The 23,420-nt window shown below is 43.5% G+C and overlaps 2 protein-coding genes across 4 annotated transcripts; one reads left to right on the forward strand and one right to left on the reverse strand.

Annotated features, from left to right (window-relative positions):
• Positions 1–533: 533 nt before the first annotated feature.
• Positions 534–7,994, reverse strand: PARK7 (Parkinsonism associated deglycase). 3 transcript variants are annotated; one of them, XM_062507548.1, is made up of 7 exons: positions 7,980–7,994; positions 5,775–5,908; positions 4,964–5,065; positions 4,251–4,310; positions 3,339–3,408; positions 1,740–1,826; positions 534–990 (listed from the first exon to the last, which is right to left on the reverse strand). In XM_062507548.1, exons 2-7 carry the CDS (start codon positions 5,862–5,864, stop codon positions 830–832), a joined length of 570 nt encoding a protein of 189 aa, XP_062363532.1. In that variant the 5' UTR covers positions 5,865–5,908; positions 7,980–7,994; the 3' UTR covers positions 534–829. The 3 variants fall into 3 exon arrangements, with proteins under 3 accessions (XP_062363532.1, XP_062363531.1, XP_062363530.1); XM_062507547.1 differs by lacking the exon at positions 7,980–7,994 and adding an exon at positions 7,513–7,833; XM_062507546.1 differs by lacking the exon at positions 7,980–7,994 and adding an exon at positions 6,842–6,903.
• Positions 7,995–9,248: 1,254 nt separating this feature from the next.
• On the forward strand, positions 9,249–12,543 carry TNFRSF9 (TNF receptor superfamily member 9). Its single transcript, XM_062507379.1, has 7 exons — positions 9,249–9,348; positions 9,422–9,544; positions 9,769–9,906; positions 10,404–10,470; positions 10,566–10,702; positions 10,921–11,055; positions 12,393–12,543. The coding sequence occupies exons 1-7, from the start codon at positions 9,249–9,251 to the stop codon at positions 12,515–12,517; spliced, it is 825 nt and encodes a 274-aa protein (XP_062363363.1). The 3' UTR covers positions 12,518–12,543.
• The last annotated feature ends 10,877 nt before the right edge of the window (positions 12,544–23,420 follow it).

A 23,420-nucleotide genomic window follows, 5' to 3' on the forward strand; every position in this document is an offset into this window, starting at 1 on the left:
TGCAATCATTTAAAGACAAATTTCAAGGTATCATGTCCAACCTGCAGGAACTCTGGGGTGCTTGACAAAGTATGAATATTACTACTTTAAATTTAGTTCCAACACTGTTGGAAAATTAATACTAGTTATTTGCCTTACTTGTACACAAGAAATTAAGCATTGTTCTAGGTTACAACTTAATCATGTATGTAATTAAATCGGAGAATATTCTGAGTTGGAAGGGACTCATAAAGGTAATCAAAACCAACTCCTCACTCCACATAGGGCAGCCTAAAAGTTAAACCATACAGCCAAGAGAAATGTTGTGAGAAGTGTTGTCCAAACACTTTTTGAATACTGGCAGGCCTGGGGCCATGACCACCTCCCTAGGGAGCTTGATCCAGTGCTTGGCCACCTTCTCCTTTCAGCTCAGACTTCAGAAGAACGGTGTGAGAATCTGAACAGATGTTGTTTTGAATAGTACATGGTGGCAAAAGGGTTTCATGGGTCTGGGTTGGGAGAAAACAGAGAAAGGAACAACACACCAGTAGGGATGCTCCATTTTTATTTACTCAGCAAACATTTTTCCATGTGATTTTTAAATGCCATCCAAGAACTAACTAGGATTATTAGATGCTGGCTGATTTTTTTGTGATGAAGCTTTTTGCTAAGACGATCTTTTTCCAGAAATGAAGACCTTTGGTTTGTTAAGGTATCCCAGTTCAGGTAAGTACAGTTATTATTAATTTCACCCACAATCGAAGTGTATTTACAACACTGCACATTACAGTCATTCTACAAAGGATAAGACTATCTAAATTTGTCCTAGTCCCTATCCCACACCAGGCTTTCACTCTTTCAGTATTAGAGGCGCCTTCACCTGTTCAGCCACTTCCTTCCCCAGCAGTGTTTCCACAATGGCCAAGCCAAACTCAAAGCTGGTGCCGGGCCCACGGCTGGTGAGGATGTTGCCGTCCTTCTCCACGCGGCTCTCCGAGTAGGAGTAGTGTGCTTGGGGGAACACACAACAGAAGAGGGGTCAGTGTCCAGCACCAAGCCCACAGCTGCCACAGAGGGCACAAGGACCTCAGCACTGCCACAGAGCAGCTCAACCCTGCCTGCTGTCCTCAGGGAAGAACAGGGCCTGCAGGGAGCTCATTCCCAAGGTGTGGGAATGCCCCTCTGACTCCAAAAGCTCCTCAAGAAGTGCTCACTGAGCCTGTCAGCTCCTGTCAGCTCCCATGAGATTACTTCTGGAAGTCATACTAATTTTGTGGAGCTGTTCAAAAATTTCTTTTTTTTTCCCAAATGCATGCAGAAGATAGTGGGGGAACCCATCTGCTCACCTCCAGCTCCATAAATGCTCACAGAATGACCTTCCTAGCATTTCACCATCACTTCCCTTAGGTTGGAGAAAAAAGTGTGGAGTCACCAGCTGTCACAGAACCAGAGCATTACTCACAGGAGAGCAGGAAAGGTGCTCTCAGAGTTTGCTGTTGGGACCAAGGCAAAAAAAAAACCAAAGGGGCAAGAGATGGCTCAGATTCAAGAGGATAAGGGGATAAATGCTCCTAACATGACAGCAGCAGCAGAATTCCCCCAAGGATGAGAATGCTAGTACAGCCCTCTATCTTCCAGTGATATAGACTCAATTCAGAGAGAAAAGTAAGATAAAAAAAGCTCTTTTCCTGTCTTTAAATTGTGGGTCCAGGTAAAAAAAAAAATTAAAAAATCAGAGAATGGCTTTGACAGAAACATACCTCCATTCATCATTTTGTCTTTGGCCAAAGGATGCGTTGTGACTTTGCTTCCATACCCTATGCCATGTGCCAGAAGGGCAGTAGGACCTGTAGGAACATAAAACTGCACCAGTGAGGAATGCCTTCTGCTACAGACACTGATAAGAATACACATTTGGGCATAAGGACCCCCAGGGGTGAAAGCTCACTGTGGACAGACTACTTTTTATAAAAACTGATGCCAGCCCTATCTCTGAAGCAAAAAGCTCTCACATTACAGTTTAAACTAATGTCCCAACCATGACTGTGCTGCCTTTGAAGGAGTGAGGAACAACCCACTTCCAGACATTTTATTTAAAACTGCTTGACATTAAGACACAAAAGGTTTGCATTTCAATCTGAACATTAATAACTTTGTTAAACCTTGAATTCAGAGACTTAAAAGACAGGATTTCATTTGAAATCTCTACATGCTGCAGTTGTGTGCCAAGCAGTATTTTGGACAGATCATGGACTAACTGTTCAGTTTTTGGTTTCAAGAGTTTCTCTTTTCATAATTTCTCCTTCGCCTGAATTGAGGAAAGAATTTGCGTCATGAAGTGCTGAGTCATCAGACAGGAAATCCTTATGGGAATTAAAAAATAAACTGAAGGCAGGATTTGTCTGACACGAGTTTCAATTCTGTTCATTCGTTTAATTATGGACTTAGTATGGGAAATGACTTCTTTTGCCTTCAGCTGGAATGAGGTCTAGGAATCATCCTGCTTACAAGCAAAGGCCTCTGCACACGTGGATTTGGATTGCTCTGCAAGAGGCACAGATAAAGAAGCAGAGGAGTATCATTGCCAAGTTGAGGAATGTTCACAGCTGTGTGTGCCTAGCACCTAAATGAGGAAGGAAAGCAGAAACCCCCCCAAGCAATGTACCAAAAACTGAGAGTGAAAATCCCCTCCAGGAACACACTCTGAGTGCTTTTTATGCATTCATCATCTCTCTCCTCGCTCTCAGCTTCAGGTTCTGAGACCAGCCTTCAGTTGAAGTATTGGCAATTCTTCACCTTGCTTTTTAAAATACAAATATTACAAAGTTCATGATCTGGATACCAAGCTGTGCAGAGTATGTAAGCAGGCAACCCTCTCCTCAAACCAAGTCCATTTGTTGCTGCAGCTCAAGAAGGATGAGACTGTAATTCTATATTTCTGGCCTTCTTTCTGAAGCTAAAGGGCAGGAGTGGTTATGTGAGATAGGTTTACAGCAATGACATTCTGCCACTGCTGTATACTTTCAGAAAGATCACCAGAATAAGCACATACTTTAAAACAAAATCCTACCACACTACCTTTCACTTCTTGTTTTAAAGACAGTAACACAACTGATTGGAAGGAACTAGGTAACAAGCACAACTTGCAGGATAAGTGCTCACCATTATTTTGAAGATTTCTGTGCTACTAAATTTACAAAAAAAAATCAGATGCTGAAAGGTGTATATATATATATGCATACAGGCACAAATTCCTGGTACTAAATTACAGGAACAAAGATTTCTAAGACAGGAAACTGTCTTCATGCTCCTTCAAAATATTCAAATGCTTTACAAAGCAAGACACTTTGTTAACCCACCTGCACATATTGCAGCAATCAGGCCTTTTCTGCTTTCCTGGTCCTTCAAAATGTCTTTCACAGCAGCAGACTGTATGTAGAAACATCACAGGTCATTGTTTGGAGTTGATTATTTGAAGTATCGTTGAAACAATTTTCACTGAAATTTCATAAACATATTTTGTACAGAAAACCAACTGGAATTTTCCCTCGCTGTCTCAGGACAGAGGGCAATGAGAACACTAAGAAGGAGAAAAATTGAAACCAATACATACTTGCCTGAGAAGGAAAGAGGAAGGAAATCAGAAGAAACTGCAAGGAAGTACTTGATCCATGAAACTGGTTAACCCATGGCCATAGAAAGTTGTTTGAAAATACAGGACCAACAGAAAATAGTATTCATACGATACCTCAGACAGTCTCGTATCATTCTTAAGATGATTTATACAGGATATTTGTCTCATACTCCATGGCTTACAAACTCTGTGACAACACCTAAACCCTATTTGATAGATCAATTTGCCTGCTTGCCTTCCACAAGGAATTCATACCACCACTGGAACAGTTTTGCACCAGAGACAGAATTCTGCTAAGGAGCAGAGTCCCTTGGGTTTGGACAGTTTTGAGTCTCAGCAACAAATCTTCACTTGTAACCATTTCATCTTCATATGAATATGAACAGAGATCTTCCCATAATGCACAATACCTTTCCATTTTTATTCTGTTTTACTAGGTACTCACGGCCAAGAATTTACCCATTTGTCCCACCTATATAATCACAAGAAGGCTTAAGACCATTAACAATTAGTTTACTGATTTATTCTGAAGAGAATTTTTAGATGCTGAACTGAACCTGCATGATTACTAAGCAAGTGCTGACCACCCCACTACTCATGAGAACGCCCATGAATTTTTAAAATGCCAGAACCTTACCTCAGACAAGTTTTGAGCTCCAAGGTTCCCTCCAGGCAGGACCACAACATCGTAAGGCCCCTAAACAAAGAAAGACAAAACTGTTTGTTGAATAGAGGCTGATACATACATTACACTGTTTGAAGACCACTGCAGCTGATTCAAGTGGCAAGCAAAGGTTTTCTTTCACTGAACACTTTATGATCAGAAAACAAGTTCTAATAATGAAAAAAACCACTATTTCCTGTTCCAGTAAAAGCCTTTTATCAATCAAGTCTCTCACAGAACTGACTTTTAAGCCTAGCACACTTAAAATTTTCAGCAAGCAAGCGACAGCTCTTGTGCTGTAAAGACAAATGGTTTTGAGCCAACCTTACTGCACAGGTCTAACTATAACATTATTTAGCTTCTCATCAGAACTTTTGAGTTGGGCCAAATCACAGGATTTTTGTCAAGCCAACTAACAGGAAAAAGAAAAGCTCTGTGACTGATGCCTTGCAAAAAACAAAAACTGGGGCAGAATTAAGAAATCTGTCTGAACCTAGCAGGCTATGAAGCAGGATATCACTGAAGGGGGACACAGTAGCATGTGCAGTTCTGCAATTCACTGCTACACAAAGTTAACACAACAGGCAACATACGTCCAAAGGTAATGCATAACTTTTCCAAATTCACCTCAGAAACTCTAAGAAAGACTATGCTGGCCATGATATCAGAGAAGGGTGATGACCAACCTCTTTTCTGGCATCTTCAAGACTGGCATCGGGACAAATGAAGACATCTCGACTGCACTGCACTGGTTCTTTTCCTGTTAGGCCTGCAACAGTCACCTTGATCTAACACGAGAGCAAATATATTTTTACAAAACAAGAATTTGTGGTATTTTTCTTACATGTTAGTTCTTAAGTACTACACAGAACACGCAAAGCCATACAGAGAGCTTGTTCCTCATATGACAGCCAAAACAGGGAGCACAGTGATGGAATAACAAAGGTGGTGGGAGAAGGTAATTTTTATTTCAGTCATTTCTATGTAACTGAAGTTGGTGTGTTTATTTAAAGTATTATTTTCATTCCTACTGAGGTGATAAGTGTGTTACTACAACTGCAAGAGTAACACACAGCATGAGGAATCCCAACAGCCACAACTGTAGTTAATAACTGAATTTCAAAAGTAACTCACAAAAACCTATGCAATGTCATGAGCTGTAATGTACTGAGCTTTTCAGACCCCTAAAAAAGAGGCACTTCCAGTTACTATACGTGGGAGTAGCTGTGTTTTCTGACAGAGTAGGATTTACTTGAAACATGTTCTCTAGTCCACATTAGACTTGCATTTTAAAAGGTTACCAGCAACTGTCAGTAGTCAGGCATGCTCATTAGGTGCATGGCACAAATATTTGCTAACCAGTAAGGTGGTAAGGGTAAATTTTCACTTCACACAACAGACCACACACTGAATTCCTGGCAATGAACATTGACTTGAGACAATGATTTCCCCCTTGACCAGGCATATACAAAGATTTTTCACTGTCTGCATACTCACCCCAGCTCGTCTCATAACATCAGTGGGGATTACAGTTTCCATCTCCTCTGCCCCTTTAGCCAGAATCACCAATGCTCTCTTTGAGGCCATGTCTGGAGGGGCTGCTATTAGGGAGATGGCTGTAAAGGAAGGGGCTGAGGGGAGGTAGAAAGACAATGTAGTTAGAAAGCAAATCCCCTCCTACAAATCCTTCCTTATGTTGAAATTGAACAGTAATTTGTACTTTTGCATGTTCTTTCATTTAAAGCACCTCAAAATAGTTCACTAGCTTAAATCAATATTCATAGCAAAGCTGTTTAACTAAGGAGCTTTTTAAAAAGAATGCATTATGATATTAAAAGATTAAGGCACTTGTGCAAGTGGGAGGCACAGCACATCAGCACCACAAGAGGAAACAGCTTGGCCTAATCAAGACCTTACAATGACCTGTGTCTGCCAGAGAGAGGGGTTCAGGGTGGGTGGCAGAGCTGTTTTCAATTTGCACACCCTCACTTATTCCGAGATGATTGACTCCTACCCAGGTCAGCACTTACAAAAAGGGCTTGCATGGGCTTTGACCTCATGTCTGGCTTTTAGTTTCCACACAGCATGCTTTGCGAGGAGTTTCCTGTGACTTAACAGTGACTCGACCAGCGCCCCTGCAAAATCTCACTGACAGATTTTCTGGGTTATTTTGCAACTTAGTGGGTAAGAAACACATGTGCACACGTGTGATGGGGGAGCAGACCACAGGATTTAGCAAATGGAACAAACCAGGTTTAAGACTTTTTCTTAGCTTCTAAATTCAAGTTGACGTGAATGGGAAAGTTTCCATTTGAAGGTTAAGTTAAAATAAGTTTACATCATATAAAATACTCACTAACTCATACTGGTCTGAGAGAAGTCTGTGAAAGCATCTGTGATGTGAGAAGGCATTTCACAGGTTACTGCTCTAGAAGACAAGAGATTTTTGTCCTATGCAGGGACCTTCCATCTAAAACTGCAAAACTGCATGTAGTAGTACCTGAGAGCTCTTCATAAAATGTGATGCACTTCTGGGTGCCTACACAAAATCAAATCATCCTCACCCTGCTTCAACTTCATGTGTTTTCAGGTTTGCTTCCTACTGGTCCCATCCTTTAGAATGTTATTTCTAGAATACAGTAATATACAGCACAACATCCCACAGCATGCTGAACCAGCCCAAGCAGAATAATTCACTGTGTCAAATCCTATTTTTAGGGCAGCTTTAGGTACTGTCAATTCAAAAGCCACTGATCAAGTACCCAAATCACTGGTATTAGTAACAACTTTAGGACAATCTAAAGCTTCTTAATAGCTTGTCTTGAGGGTATACATTGATTCTGCAAAATTTGCATATGAAAAAAATAGCAAAAAACTACCTGAATAGCCACCATGCAGAAATGCTGCATTTGCTTTCTACTGAAGAAAAATAGTTTAGATGGAAAAGACAGTTTGCATCCCTGTCTTCCATTAATTATTTAGATGAAAACAGGCACCTGATCCTGAAACCTTTACTCTTTCTCCTAGTTTTGCAAAATGCAGTCTCTCCATAGTGCCTTTAGATATCTACTGTATAACACTGCCGTATTCTTGAACATTAGTACTGTTATTCACATGGGCACATATGTAAATAGCTGTCCCACTACTATGGAAAGACAAGTTTTGAGAAGGCAGAAAGAAGTTACACAGACCTAACAGCAACTTCATTCAGCAAGTCATTTAACAAGCTACCTACACATAGTAAGTGCGAGTCTCCCATTTGCTCCTCCGTGCCAGCTAAGGCCGCCTCAAACTTATCACCCAAACCCTGCAGGGCACACGTGCCTTTCCGGAGATTGCGTTGGAATCAGAAACTCTAACAAGGGCGGGTTTAAAAGAAAAAGCACACCCTTCACTGTCCCGATCACAGAACAGGGAGACAGCTGAAAGCGCACCAGCCCGGGTGGACAGGCCGCATCCCCACGTTTCCATCCCTTCTTGTCGGGACACGGCGCCATCCCACGCAGCACGGCCGCCACAAGGCCGCGGCCGGGCCGAGGCCGCCTCACGGGCACGGCGGGAGGATCGCGCTCTGGAACGCGGCCTCCCGAGCACCGCAACCCCGCCCGGGCACCGAGCCCTCCGCCCACACCGACACCCCCCAGCCCGCCGGGGCTCTGCTCCGGGCCCGCGGGGGCCGCAGCGGCGACAGCCGCAACTCACCTCAGCGGGGCCGCGGGCGGCTCTGGGAGGCTCCGCCCCGGCCCCGCCCGCGCTCGGCCCCGGCGCCTCCCCGCCGCTCGCCCGGGCGGCCTCTGCGCTGCCGGCCCGCTCCGCTTTTCTCACGGGCTGTGCGAACGCGGACAGCGCTCCGGTACGCCAAGTGACAAGGATCGCTTCCTACGGCGGAGCGAGCTGCTGCTGCCGCTGCTGCTGCCGCCCCTCAGGCAGCCCCGCACGTACCGAGCAAAACCGAGCCTTGCTCTTCTCCGTTCTCTGCCCGAAGCGTCTGCCCGGACGCTTCTGTTTCGCGAGGCTTACTGTGCACAGGGAATGGCTGTGGCTCAGGGATGATGTCGTCCCTGATTTTAAGGGGTTTCGATGTTTTGAAGGATGGACAGAGCTGTTAATGGGGGCCTTTAGAACTGCAAAGCCCTGTTGTGTAAAAGCCTGCTCGCAGGTGCTGGGAGGTCCTGTCTGACTCCTGGGTGCCGGGCTCACGAGACCTCCTGCAGAGCAGCTCAGGTCCAGGTGAGGAGAGCCGGTCATAGCGAAGGACTTCGCTGAGGGCTCTCCTGGGATCGGTGCGGGATTCAGCTCCCGGCACGGGGCGCTTTGTGTGCTGCCCACAGCGGGGTCTGCTCAGAACCCTTGACAGGCCGGTCCTTGCTCTGCCTGCCCGAGTGCCGGGCATGCACACACGAAGATGCGTTCGATTCTCAGCTACAACTCAGCACCCAACTCCTCAGCGCCCTCCGCGTCTTCTGCTCGCGCGACGGGCCCGGCTGAGGAACAGGGCCAGACCCGGGGATTGGCTCCGGGGAGCTGCAGGGGCGGGACCAGGCCCGGGGATTGGCTGCGGGGGCCGCGGGGGGCGGGGCCGTGCCGTTCCCGTGCCGGCCGGTGCGCGCTCCCTCGGCCGGGGGGAGTTCCACGCGCTCGTGGCCGGAGCGCGGCGCTCTCCCGTTCCCTGCGTGTCCCTGTCGTGCCCGTATGGCTTCGGCATCTTCGCGCAGGGCTCCGCCTCTCACCTTTCATCTCCTGGGGATTCCGCGCAGCACTCACCGGGAAGCCCCAGTGGTGAAAAGGGCGAACGCTGCCCGGCAGGGCTGAGGGGTCGCGCCTCTGGGAGGGTCCGGAAAGTCCCGCCGGGCCGGGGTTTCCCCGCCGCCCCCGGGATGACGCAGCCGGACCCCTCGGGGGCGGCCGCTAAGGGCGGGTGCCGGGTGTCCCGCGCGCAGTGCCTCCGGCCGCGCCGCCCCGCTCCGACCCATGGCTCCGAGCCGGGCGCTGCTGCCCGCGGCTCTGCTGGCGCTGGCGCTGAGCCCGGGACCCGCGGCCGCGCTGCCGTGCATCGCTGACTGCCCGGCGGGTAAGGGCCGGGCCGGGCCGGGGCACGATGTGCCGGGCGCGGCCCGCGGTGACCGCTGTGTCTCGGCCCGCAGGTACGTTCGTAGCGAGCCCGGACTGCGGACGGGGAGCGGGCGCGTCCTGCCAGCCCTGCCCGACCGGCACCTTCTCCAGCGCGGCGGGACGCGGCGGCTGCAGAATGTGTCGGCGGTGCGAAGGTACCGGCGGCGACGCCACCAGCCCTGCTGTGACCTCCCGTGGCAACGACGTGCCCGGGCTGGCACCTGCCCGGCGTGGGGACGAGCCACTCACCAAATAAAGCTACGCGTCTGCGGGGCTTCTCGCTGGAGCCGCCAGCCTGATTTTTGTGAGAGCAAAGGTCCGAGCCTTTGCTGCACCACGCTGGGCATGCTGTAACCTAAAACTCGTTTTCCCCTTGCAGGTCCATTTCAGTATTTAAAAGAGTGTTCCTCAACAAGTGATGCTGAATGCACATGCAAGGAGGGCTATAGCTGTGGCAATGACGGCTGCACCTACTGCATCCGAAGCTGTGGTGTGGGCAAGGAGAGCACCAAGAACGGTAGGATCACCTTTCCCCAGCAGCTGAAAACCCCTCTGCTTCCTGCACCAGACACACTGCACTGCCTCTCACACAGCGCTGCAGCAGATGGAGGAAGGACCTCGCAAGATAAAAGCTGCCACTGCTGCTAAACCTTTGCACGGTGTGTGGTGTAAGCTCAGGAGCAGACAAACCTACCACACTCTGAGCCCTACTACAGCTCAAATCATGCACCAGTTAGTTCCCTTTACATGGCAGCTCTTTGGTTGCCAGCATGAGGGAAACTGAACTGGGAGCTCTGGAGTTAGGTATGGTTTGTCACATCTTGTGCCAAATCAACTGGCTTTGTAGCCAAGTACTGTACTGGTCAGTGGCTGACAGGGAAAGACTTGCCTGGCATACTGAGCAGCTTATGAAATAACAATTCTGACATTGTACAAGCAGGCAAAAATAATGTTTCATATGTTGCGTTTTAAATGCTTATCTTGTATGACTTTACCTATTCTTGTCTGTTGAAGGCTGCCAGACTTGCCCCTATGGAACCTTTAATGATCAACCCAATGGCTCCTGTAAAAACTGGACAATGTAAGTAAACTTAAAAAAAAAAAAAAAAAAAATTCCACTTGACTGGATTTTAATTTTTTTATTCTTTTCCCTGTTTTGCTGTAAATGTTCTTCAGGTGCTCTGATAACCAAGTCCTGGAGCCTGGAACTCCAGCAAAAGATGTCATTTGCAAACACGCTTCAGTTAATCCCACTTCAGTCACTACTCTACCTACCACATCTCTTGAAATGCCATTTTCTATCACTGTGCCAGGTGAGTCATTGTATAATATTGCTTATGGAAGTAAAGAATTATGACCTACTTAAACATATTGTAGCTCATTCACTTTCCATTAAAGCAGAATGTCTTCTATGCATTTCCAGTGTTGCAGCCTGATCCAGAAGCACAGTGGGAGACAAAGTTTTCAGCTAATTCAATGGCAGTAGAATTTGTTCTGTTAATACTCTTAGAAAATGTTATTTATTTCCTAGGGAACGATGTTCAGACAGACACAATCAGGATTTCTGTCGCTGTGGCTGGGCTGTCGTGCATAATGTTTCTCCTGCCTTTGTGCATCTGCTTCAGTGTCTGGCATAAAAAGAAACTACACACTGCCTTCAAGAAAAGTAAGATAAATATACTCTTCGGTTTTTCTTTTTGAAACTAGACAGAAGTCAGGAATCTAGGTTAAGTGTCTTTCAAAGCTGTTTGCAATAGCTTCATGTTTTTTGGTGTTGTAAGTCAGAAGCAATTGAAAGGGAAACAGTTTTGGAATTTCTATTGCAGAAAGCACTGCGGGTGTTAGGTCAAGTGCATGTTTATCCTTAGAAGTGAAGTATTTGTGAGAAATGAAAAAACTCAGCTGAGCTTTGCTGCTCCAGTTAAAGGTCAGTTCAGCTTATTACTTCCAAGCATCATCCTTGGTCTGCGTGGCTGTAACACTTTTGAGTTCTCTCTGCTCAGAGAGCACACATTGCCTGGAGTGTCTTGGAACTCTGCAGTAGGAAAGGGGACATCAGTCAGGGTGTACTGCTACACAGGTGCAGAGTCAGCCTGAATCCAGCACTGCCTCTGAGAGCTAGTAAGTCCTGGGCGAGCTCAAGAGTTCAGCACAAAGATGATGGTGATTCCATTCAATATAGTTGGTTGGTTTGTTTTTTTGGGGGGTTCTCTCTCCCTTTCCCTTCTTTTCCCCTGTCCTAAGGATAAGGTCTGAATCTTCTAGTGTAACTAAATACAGAAAGTCAGAGCAGTCCAAAAATCTATTTCCCTCATGCTGGTCTTCCTGTCATTGCCATGACAAACAGAGCACCAGAGGCCCTGCTGAATTAGGAAAAACAAAGTATGATAAATTAGTTTTATTGGATATACAGGCTGTAGAAGAATAATTTCAAATTATAGAATAACTTGGAAGATTTTTTCTTCCTGGCATCCTGCATTTGTGGCTGAGGCATGGTGAAATAAGATGACTAAGTAAATGAAACAGAAAGAGGACATTTGTCCAGTTCTGGGCCCCTCACTTCAAGAAACACTGAGGTGCTGGAACGAGTCCAGAGAAGGGCAACAAAGCTGGGGAAGAATCTAGAAGGTAAGTCTTTGAGAAGCAGCTGAGGAAATTGGGGTTTTTTAATGAGGAGAAAAGGAGAACAAAATCAGGGGAGACCTTGGCTTCTACAACTCCCTGAATATGGCTGTAGCCAGATGGGGGTGAGGGTTTTCTCCCAGGCAACCAGTGACAGGACTAGAAAACACAGCCTTAAGCTACACCAAGGGAGGTTCAGGTTGGAGATGAGGAGGAATTTCTTCCCAAAAAGGGTTGTTAAAGATTGGAATGGGCTACCCAGGGAGGTGTTCAAGAAACAACCGGACATGGCACTCAGAGCTCTGGTCTGGCTTACAACGTGTGAATGATCTCAGAGGTCTTTTCCAAATGAATTGATTTTGTGATGTTCTTATTCTTCAGTACACACACCTGAACAGTCAATTCAGGAAGATGATGCCTGCAGCTGCCACTTCCCTGAGGAAGAACAAGGTGAATATCAGGACCCTGGCAAATCCACAGAATTCAGAGATCTTCTGGTGCACTAGAAACTGAACTGTCCAAGTCAGCCACATTTGAATTTTCTTTTGGAGCACAGAACAAGAACCTTTTTATGTAAATAGAGCAGGTGTCAGCATCTGAATGTTAGAGCAGCAAGAAGCCCAGTCACTGAGGAAAAAGTGCTTTTTTAATATTTCTTAATAAAATAATAAAAAACCCCTCCAAAACATTTTGCTGGTTATCTTCCTCTAAGAGTAAGGATATTTCTAAGAAGTGGTTTCTGATCTACATGTAGACAGAAGTACTGCATTTCTGCTCTAACAGAAGTGCAGAATAGTTTTTGCAGTCTCTCGTTAATGTTACCTGAACCATAATTTACATGCATTCCAAAAGCATCTGAAGCTAAAAAGGAGATCTGGGACACATTGTAGAGTCACTGGTCACACTCATGGTCTCTTAGTACCAGCCATCCTCTTGAGTCTAGAACTGCTGCTCCTCCCAAAGTCTGGCTCAAACCCAGCAGTCTTGGGGTTTGTGTGCAAATACAGATGGAGCTCATTTGATCCCATCAGCCCTGGAAACAGATCCTTGGCCTCACCACTGCACCCCTCCTTACATGTAGGGGAAAGGAAGCCATAAAAATCTTGAGCTGCAAAGTGTTCCACAGCAGCATCTGCTGTTGTATTACACTGATTGGCTTGAGGGAGGCAGTGGAAACACTGAGAGAAGCTGTGGTTGACTTGAGCTTAGAAATAGCTGTTTCTTTGCAGCTGGACTGCACCACCTTCAGCCCTACATCATTCAGCTTTGATCTTTTAGGTGATGTAAACTTAATGTACATTGAAGCTGTCCCTGTGGTATCTTTGTGGTACTATTTTTGTAACTGAGGTTGGAAAGATTTTAACATCAGAAACTGTATCTGTCTCTCTGATCAAATACTGTTAACTGTGGTCTTGAGAAAAAAGAAAATACATGTTTGAGTATGGGCATTTGCAACACGATTTTTAACCATTTACAAGACTCACATATTTTATTACTTCAGTAAATGTTATTCAAAAATAGAATGAAAATGCCCCAATATGTGGGGTAAAGGTGATTTTCCCCTCTCTGATTTCAAGAAAGAGAAAATTATTTTGCATTTGAACAATGACAAGCTGTCTTACAATAGCAGATTATTTTCACCAAGCCACACTTACACATTTTGATAAACTTATGTACAAGTAAATATAAAACATTAAGTTTTATATAGTTAGAAAATAAGTGCCATAGAAAGTCTGAATTGTGAATTTTTTTTGTGCCTAGCTCAAGTCTTCTTTCTATTGGTACTTTCAACCAAGAGAGCTGAGTGACTATTGCATCAAAATCACAAACTTGAAGGCATGAACAGGACACATGAAAAGCCACCAAACTATTAATAAAGCTATATATTTATAAATCAAAGACCTTTGCATCACTGACTATATTTAGTCCCTGTTGACTGTATTTTAGAACAAGATAAAAAGACTATTTCGGTTTGTCCTTAAGTTCTAGCCCAAACATAAGGTAGAGAATGAATGTACACGTCCTGTAACTCAAAACATCTGGTGTTTTCTCCTTGGGAAAAAAAGAGATGCTAGCTGGAATTTTACAGGTTGCTAGTAAATTCTGCATATATTTTGCAATACATTTTTAAATGCTTCAAATAAGGTGCAAACCCCTTATTCTTGTCCGTACCTGAAGCAAAAATAAATCTGCTTAGTGACCATTGAGGACACATTTCCACCAAAACTGGAGCATTGGACTGTTTCAGGGAATAGTCATTCATAGAAGAAGGTACATTCTGAATAAAATGTTAGAAATAACCTTCCTTTCAATCAAAGAATTATGTGGACAATCCTACCTGTGACTTCTGTCATTTGAGAGTACTGAGGCCTGAATTAATGATAAGCAGATTTTGTTGGCACAAACAACTTGTCTCATGTGTGCAGATGATATATTTGCAATTCACAAGATGCTCATCACCTGGTCACAGAAGCAGCACAGGAGACTGGCTAATTTGTACTTCTGTGAAACACTTCATATATATTTAAAAGCAAACACGTTTATTAATAAGAACCAAGGAAAGACTGAAACACTATTTTGAAAAGTGAAATAAATCGTGGTATAATTGAAAAGGGGAGATCAGGGCACTTCACAGTGTGCAGTGCTTCCTCACTCCCCAAAAGCTTTGGCAGAAGAGCTGTGTTTCTTGTGGTCCTCACAGAAATGAAAATAAATACAGGTGAATTAATCTGTTTTGCCACCAAGCACCCAAGCAGGACATTCCAACTCATAACAACAGCATAACTACAAATACCAAGATAGCTAGAATATTGAGCCATTTTCAGATTTATACCGTATTCACATTCTATGAATTGTGGCTTTCTATAAGAAATTCAAATTACAGCCATTGAATCATGCACTTTTGTGAACATCATTCTTGTGTGATGTTTAATTTACCATCACTGTGATCATATAGAACAAATGTATTAGAAACTTGCTCCCATTCTATATGTCATAAACAGATATTTAATAAAAAAATATTAAAAAACTTGCTTAAATCTTCCTTTTTGTTATGCTTGTAGCAGACAGCTGTAACCACTTCTGGCAGTATGCTATGAAAATGCAATAAGCAGACTCATCAATTTTGTTAGGAAGCTTGTATCTGCAAAAAAGACACACAGTTGTACCTTCCTTTTTTCCTTTTCAAGTTATCCTTTTGTCTTCTGAAAAAAAAAATAGTCCACAGCAGGTAGTAAAACTTCAGTCAAAGGTAGATAATATGACAAGGGTCTAGTATGCAAACCACAGAAGCAGAAATTATGTCAGTATCCATTTTTTAAAGACTTTGTTGTTTTTACAAAGGGCTACATTGTGAGAATTACCGATCATCAGTGACTAGATTAAAAAAACACTATCATCACAATTAAATTTCTATTGGCTTTCCTGAATAGAATTTGTGGCTGAATTTGTTTGTTTTTTAACACAGAGGATAGCAGCTTTCCTATCTGCACGTGGAACACTTTAAAAAAATCTTTTATCCAGGAAGGGTGAATGGGAAAAAAACTGCCCTGCATAATTTACTATTGGTAATTAAAGCAGAAGGAAGCTGTAAAGCCTGGCTGTCCATATTGCAGAAGAAGAGCTGAAGAAGAATCTTTTGGCAATGACAAACAGTTGATAGATCTTGTGCATCTTAGCTTCTTTTTTCACCACACACATCATCACTGGGGCGTGTTTCTTTGGGCAAGGAAAGCTGGATGGTCACCACCCTGCCTCACTCACAGAGGGACTGTCCCCAATTAACTCTGGTGACCTCAGCTCCTCTGCTGCTTCCCCTTCTCACTTCTCTGGACTGGGACAGTGGTGCTGAAGGGACAGCTTTGAGGTGCTGCTGAGCCAGCAGGGCCAGGTGGCACGAGGTCAGCCCCCCCAGCAGGGACATTTTTTTCTCCTCAGCAGTGGAGAAGCACAGGCATCTACAGAAAACTGAGCTCAGCAAAGTGGCTACACAACTCTGATTTGAACAACGGAGCTTCTGGGGGTTGTTTGTCTCTGGCTTTTGCTGTTTTCAGGCTGGAGAGGACATGCACTATGGGAGATCTCCCCATATTGCCTTTGTTTCCCAAATACAACAGAGAACGGGACAGGAATGGTCAGGACAAAGGCATGATCAACAGGAAGCATCTGCCACCATGGGTTTTTTTGTTCCCTATAGTGAATACCCTTTTCTGGGTAAAACACCTTCCCTTTTGTATGTTTTTGCTATTTGTACAGCTGTTACTGTGTGTCTCGTTCCACTGCTTTCTGGTGTTAGGAAATTGTTATTTGAAACCATAATCTCTCCTTTATTGTCCCTCCTTCACTGGAAGGGGTAGAGGAAAGAGGGTGGCTTATTTGGAGTTTAGTTCCTTGCTGGTGTTAAAGTCAGCATACCCATTCATGTACAAGCAGGGGAGTAGAATTACATGATCTTTAAGGTCCCTTCCAGCCCTAATCATTTTGTAATTCTATGGTAACACTTCAAGTTTAAGTGTTCTCTGCTTTCTGTGAATGTCTCTTTTTTTGACAGTCATTAAATTTATTATATAGCAAGCAAAATGGAACTGGGAATGCCCTAATGACTGTCAAGCAGCCCAGGTGGCCGAGGATGAGGTAACAGGCCAGATGCAAGCTTTTTGAATTTCCATTTGTTTTTCTTGGAAGTCAGAAAGTGTCCTCTTAGCCAGACCATACACAGAGGCCCAAGTGATGTCAGCAGAGTTCTGAACACATGGGAAGGAGAAAAATTCTCTTTAAAGACAAGTATAAGCAGAGGATCCTGCTGCTTTTTTATTGCTTCCAGAACCAGGAGCATTTCCTGGCATAGTTAGTAGCATCAGTAATTAAAATCATGTTCATCACATGCCTTGGATTTGTAATTTCTTGCAAGACTTGTGTGGCTAAGGAAAATAGAAGATTCATAGTAAAAGGGTTTCTGTTTCTCACCTCCCTCTCCACCTGTAGAAAAAGGCGTTTCTGTGTCTAATACTTCTGGATGATAGAGACAAACTGTAGTGGCTCCTCTAAAACATGTAAACATCAAATAACTTTTTTAAAGCAGAATATGATTTCTTATTTTCAGTCTTTCTATCAGTCTTCTCTGACAGTCATTTGATACTGACACAGATGATGCAAAAACCTTCGTAGGAGATGGTTCACACAGGAAATATTAACAGGCAACTCGTACCACTTCATTTGACTTTTTGTCACCTTTTTAAAAGTCAAGGTAAGTTTCATTCTTAAAATTACATGAAGCACTATTTTATCACCAGGGGTCACCTCAGCTCCTCTCTCAGCTAGGAACAAGCCTTCCCTTGACACAGGGCGGCCTCAGGGGCTGTAAGAAGAGGTTCTCCATCCCACAGGTTCTGTGTTAGCTGTGCATCAGGAGCAGAGAGCAGAGCATAACACCTGTTGGATATTGTCACTGCCCTCACTGCAGTAAGACATTTTAATATAATCTACAACAAAAATAGAATTTCCCTCTAACAACCATTTGGCAGAAGTTTCTTGTGATATCACCTGCTGTGTTTCCTTTCACCTTCTAGAACCTGGGCGCCTGCCAGGTCAAGCATCAGACTATACTGAACCAAAGGGGATTGCACTTCACCAAAAACCACCACCTAAACACATCCTGAAACCAGGGAAGAGCTCTCCTGTTCTAATACATTTGCTTGAAGAAAATAAGTCAAATTCTATTTGATTTAGCGAATGAAAAATTGCATACAAAGACACCTACTTCAATTTAAGGATGACTTATCACATAGTGGACCTTAAATCTGTTGCACCTATTCTCAGTTTACATAACCCAAACTGAAACAAAACACTCAAAACTGAAATAAAATATCCAAGTTACCCGTTTAAGTCAGGTTAAAAACAAATCTTGGGTTACTTTAGCTCAATTTTTTCCTGCATACAAACACTTCAGCAGGTTGAAAACAAACTAAATTTTGGAAAAAAGAAGAGGAATTTGCGAGGAGAGGTAAAAGAGACAATGCATCTTTAGTTACAACACTACAGACTTGAGAAATATTTGTATTTTTAAAAAATCCTGCTAGTATTCACAGTGTTGATATTTTGATGCTGCCCATTCAGAACAAGCATAAACAATTTAACCTAAAGAGAACACTAAACAGGTCTGTAAGCAAGCAAAGACAAAAAGAAAAAATGAGGTATCACACTACTTTTAGTCACCTTCATACAAACTTTAGGGCAACTTTGAAAAAGAGTACAATTCTAACGTGGATGTACATACATGCCTAAACCAATATTTCATGAAGCATCTAAAAGATTATTATTTTTCTTTAACTTGAATGGAAAACACAGTGAACATGTATTTGAATGGAGTGCTGGGAAAAATACATTATTGACTTCAGAGAAACTGCTCAGTGCAGTTCAGCACCACAGTTGTCAGATTAAACATTAAACATTATCAGTGTTACAGACATCCCTAATAAAGCAACTTTTTGACTTGCAGTCACACCTCACTTGAGGCACACCTCAGTACCTGTATTACCTTAGAGAAGTAGAAATGTAAGCACAGGAAATTCTTGATGGTTGCATCAAACTTAAGAGTTCTAATAAGAGAAAAGGAAGCTGCTCTTCTTTAGCTTTAAAGTATTTAAGAAGCTGAACAGGCACCGTACTCAGGAACCCAGTGGATGTGACAGTAACATATTCTCTTGTCATTGCATCTCACTTGCACTCCTCAGTAGGGTGGGCTATGACCAGAATATTTCTCACAGGGAACAGTGAGGCCGTAACATGTTATAAACACTGTGTGCTTTTCAACAGTGATTAAATTTGCTTTAGGGCATTACAGAACAGGAAAAAGATTTACTGTGTTGTGGCAGTACTAATTAGCTGACCTTATATAACTTTCTGCACTGTCTTCCAGTCATTCCTAAGGACACATAAAGAGATGATTATATAAATAAAACATGAATATGGTGACAGAAACAAGCACTAAACAGAAGTAGCTTTGGAAGCTTCCCACCTTATCCTGTTTCCACATACAGTGGTTGGCAATGGATTAATTTCTTTCTAAGCACAAATCCTGATTGTCTTGTAGAGGATTTTTTAAAAAGCTACATGGGCACTGGGATGGGATACTACATAGTTTAAGCTTTGTAAAATCAACTTACTTCCTCAGCTGAAAAGGCCAAGAATAGAGCTGAGCAGTTACAAATAGAAACACATCCCCATCACCCTCTTCAGCTTAAGGACAAGGAGCATCACAAGCACTAGTGGAGATGTGGATGTCATGAGCAGGAGCTACTGAATCATTTAGGTTGGAAAAGACATTTAAGATCATAAATGACATCTAAAAGCTAGTTGGAATGTTGTTCTCTGCAAAGATCTTCAGCATTTCTTCTCCTTCACCAGAATATAGTTCTTCTGCACATTACAGAACAGGGGCTGCACAACAGGAAGCAGGAGCGTAAAGTAAAAATACAGGACTGTGCTACAACATGCTTATCTGATATATCCTTCCCTGGTGATACAGGTCCTAACTCTTCCAAGCACAGGTGGATCTTCCTGTGTTTCCAAATTTCTGCAGAAGACTTGCTCAGAATTAACCAGTTGGTCCTGTCTGTTACAATCCTGACTGAAAAAGAGATGCACACATAGCAAAAGGATGAGAGTATCCAGCTAAACGCTCACTGCTCTTTGGAACTCTCTTATGCCATAAATATGCCTTGGGAATTGGAAAGAAGATTCCAATCCCATTACAGCAAGAAACGTTCAACTTGTGGCATCAAAAGACAAAGATCTGATCGCTGCTTCCTTCACCTCTGTTAATTCCTGCTCCTGTTGGTCACTCCCATTCCCAGGGATGGTTCTCTACCCCAGTCAAGATCGGTCAGTGACCACAAAGAAATCAGTTAACACTTGCAGCAGGAATTCTTAGTTAAACTGGAACTCAGCTCTTAAACAGTGAAGATCCTACACGGCTGACTGCCAAGGAACACACATTCATTTACAAAACAACCTTGAAAGAACTGTTTTAGACCTCAAGTTGCCCAGTGAGACCTATGCCAATCCTCCCCCGTTAAATACACTTATTTGCCCTGAAATGTGAATCACTGAGCCTGCAGAGATTCCATTTAATTAATAAAAAAACTCTGATAGTGAAGGATTAAAGGGATTATGCAGCCAGAAAACAAAGTTAAAAAATTAAAGTCTGCTTTTGTGCGCCATTCATTTACTGCCTACGCTAAGTGGACGACAGCTAAATGCCAATGATTATTAGCATTCCTCTTAATTAGTCAGTGGCTCCTGCCCACATGCTGAACTTCTACAGAACTACCTGAAATTTGCCTTTGATAACAGCTATGTGATAGCAGGTATTGGAGTGAAAAGTAATCCTAAACATCTGTGATTAAAACAGGAAGAGTATGTGTACACCAAATGTGAAAAGCTAAATAAAAATTTTTTTTGAAAAGCACAAGGACACCTCTGATAAAACTCTTTTGCTCTGCCACCACTGTAGATTGAAGTCCTTATCCTCTAGCTCTTTTAGATGATGAAACAGGACAGAGAGTAAAACAATGAACAGATAGTAATATATTACTAAGTTTCCAATAAAATTATTTGTAGTAAGAAACAAATGAGTCAGAGCACCATGCAATTAACAGATTATGAAGTAGTCTCAGGCAGGGAAATCTAGAAGGTGATTCTTAGGCTTTGTCCATCTCTTGCAATTTGCTGCTTTACTGTTTCTGCACTTCATCACTTTAGGCCAGAAAAAGTAGAAGACAACAGCTTGGCCTGCCCACTCTATCATCCAAACTGCTAAGAAAAGAATTAGCAGTGAATTGCTGCTTCCCTTTTCGACATTAGTAGTACCAGTTTTTATAAAAATTGCATTCGTAGTCCTAGGAGACAAATGTTAAGCTGGAATTCATGCCTTTAAATCCTCAGCTGAATAGATGTCTGTGTAGGCAGCCTCCAGGACAATAATTTGTTTGGAAAACCCCTCAGTACTCTACTTTAAAAACAATGAATGGTGTAAGTTTAAGAACAGAACAAGAGTGAAAAATGTCACGGTATGCAGCAATCACCTATCTCTGCATCAGGTTTAGCTTGATAATTTTTTATTACAACCAGAATTAAACCTCAGGAAGACTGTACTATTGTTTCAAAAAGTTAAATACATCATGGACTGCTGATAGAACTGTTGAGGAATACATTTAATGCAGCCACCTTAGTGTGCAGCTGCAGTGTGAGCTGCAGGCTGAGCTCTGGGTAGTGGGAACCCAAGGCAAGAGGCAGTGAACTGGCACCAGCTCTTTGCAACAGTGGTGCAGGTGATCAGACACCAAGAGATGAGATAGGAGCTCAGGAGGAAGAGAGAGGAAAGGTAAATTAGTACATGAAATGAAACAAGGCATAAGAAAGGACTAACAAAGGGGCTGCTACATAAAAGCCCTGTGAAGACCAAAAGCTTGCACAAAATGCTTTAGCTCTGATTTCAGAGATTTAAATGACATAAAAAAGCAGGTCTTCCAAGCTTCTTATGGTGAGAACAAGCCTTGATTGCTTTTAGAAAACCCAAGGCAGCAAAGGCCATAGCAAAAGGAAGATGAGGACAGTAAAGGGGAAAGCAGAGCAGATCACAGCATTCTCCATGCAAGACCCACTCCTGAATAACAACTCTGTCCCAACGTGTCTTCTTTGCTTTGATCCACACATTGCTGGGGTGTTCCTTAGCAGGCTGAGCCTCCCATACAGGTCCAGTGCCTGTAGTGATGCTGACTCCTACCAGTGAAGCTTCTCAAGAAAAACTAATGCCTAAGGAATACATGGTATGGGTACTTCCTTCACAGTAAGAAGCCTCTTGATCATACTAAATCGTTCTTCAAAAAACCAAGAGTCACTTAGCTGAGAAATATGGGCGTATGTAAGAAAGCAACAGAGATAGAACCTTTTTCAGAAGAGAAAAACTAAGAAAACCCCAAACCCAACCAAACAGAAACACAGCAACCACCCTCAAATCCAACCACAAAAACACCCACTCCCCCAAACACAAACACCAACCCCCCAAACCCAACCACAGACTGACCCCTCACAAACCCAACCTAAACACACACACTGACACCCCAACACAAGTACATACCCACTGAAATCCCCCGAAATCCAGCCACATGCACACAAACACACTGACCCCCCAAACACAAACACACCAACACTCCCAAACCTATATACCTCTCCCAAATGTAACCACACAAACACACCAACCTCCCCAAAGCCAAACACTCATCGACCCCTCCAACACAAACACACCAACACCCCCAAACTCAACCAAACACAAACACACTGAGCCCCAAAGCCAAACACACACCCCCAGCCCCCCAAACCCAACCAAACACACACCGACCCTGGACCCTCCCCAAACACAAACACAAACCCACCCCAAACCCGTGCAGGTCCCACCTCCCACCGAGCCCCAGGTAAGGAGCTGGCAGGACACCGAGTTGTTCTTCCCAACACCTCTCTGCCCCCACACTCCCCACCTCAGCGAGGAAGGACTGGAGTGCTGGCTAGCTCAGAGCTGATTTGGACTACTCTGCATTGCTGAAATATTTGTAAAGCTTTTACCTTGAAAACGTCTCACAACAGAGTTCTCTGTGACAAAGAAACCCAAACTGGAAAATTTTCCCCTTCCCAAGTGCAGCAGCATTACAGAAATATGTGCACCTCCCTCAAAGTAAGCCCAAGGCTCCTGCTTGCTCTACAGCAGTGACTGATAAAATGAGAAGGATGGACAGAGCCAACAAACTGCCTGTGCCTTTTAACAAGGCTGCTTTGTGCTCCTTTCTGTGATAACCAGAAAAATGAAATAAAGAAGTTTTAATTTTGCTTTTATCCAGATCAGAAGTTCTTATTAGAGTTGAAGAGATTATTTGGGGTGCCTTGGGACAGCAGGTGAAAGCAACAGAGAAGTTCCAGCTTTGCTGCAGATGTGTTCCTCTTTTTTCTTACACACTCTGCTATCATAATTTCAGTTTAAAAAATAAACTGTACTTGTGTAGTTAGTTCCATTTTTTTTTTTTTTTTTTGGTGAAAAAACCTAATTTCAAGATCTGGTTTCTGCTTCTCTGTTTGCAGCTGTGTTATCCAGAATTCAATTGCCATAAGACATTGAAGTGCTGGATTTCCAAGTCTCAGTCATGCCAGATTTACTTTCCTTCATGTCAAACAGTGTGAAGCTTCAAGTTGGTAATTCTGCAGTGCTGAGAGGACAGGGGAATCAGGGACCAGTTTGTCAAGCTCCACTTGGAGAATATACCCAGACCACAGTGTGCCAGCCCAGCAGGGCTAAAGAGCAAGAGGGTTTTTTTCCCCTCAAACTGGTGGAAACTATACTACAAAGGCACAGTGTTTTGG

The sequence above is a fragment of the Cinclus cinclus genome, chromosome 23 (genome assembly GCF_963662255.1).
Source record: "Cinclus cinclus chromosome 23, bCinCin1.1, whole genome shotgun sequence".
Taxonomy (NCBI): Eukaryota; Metazoa; Chordata; class Aves; order Passeriformes; family Cinclidae; genus Cinclus; species Cinclus cinclus.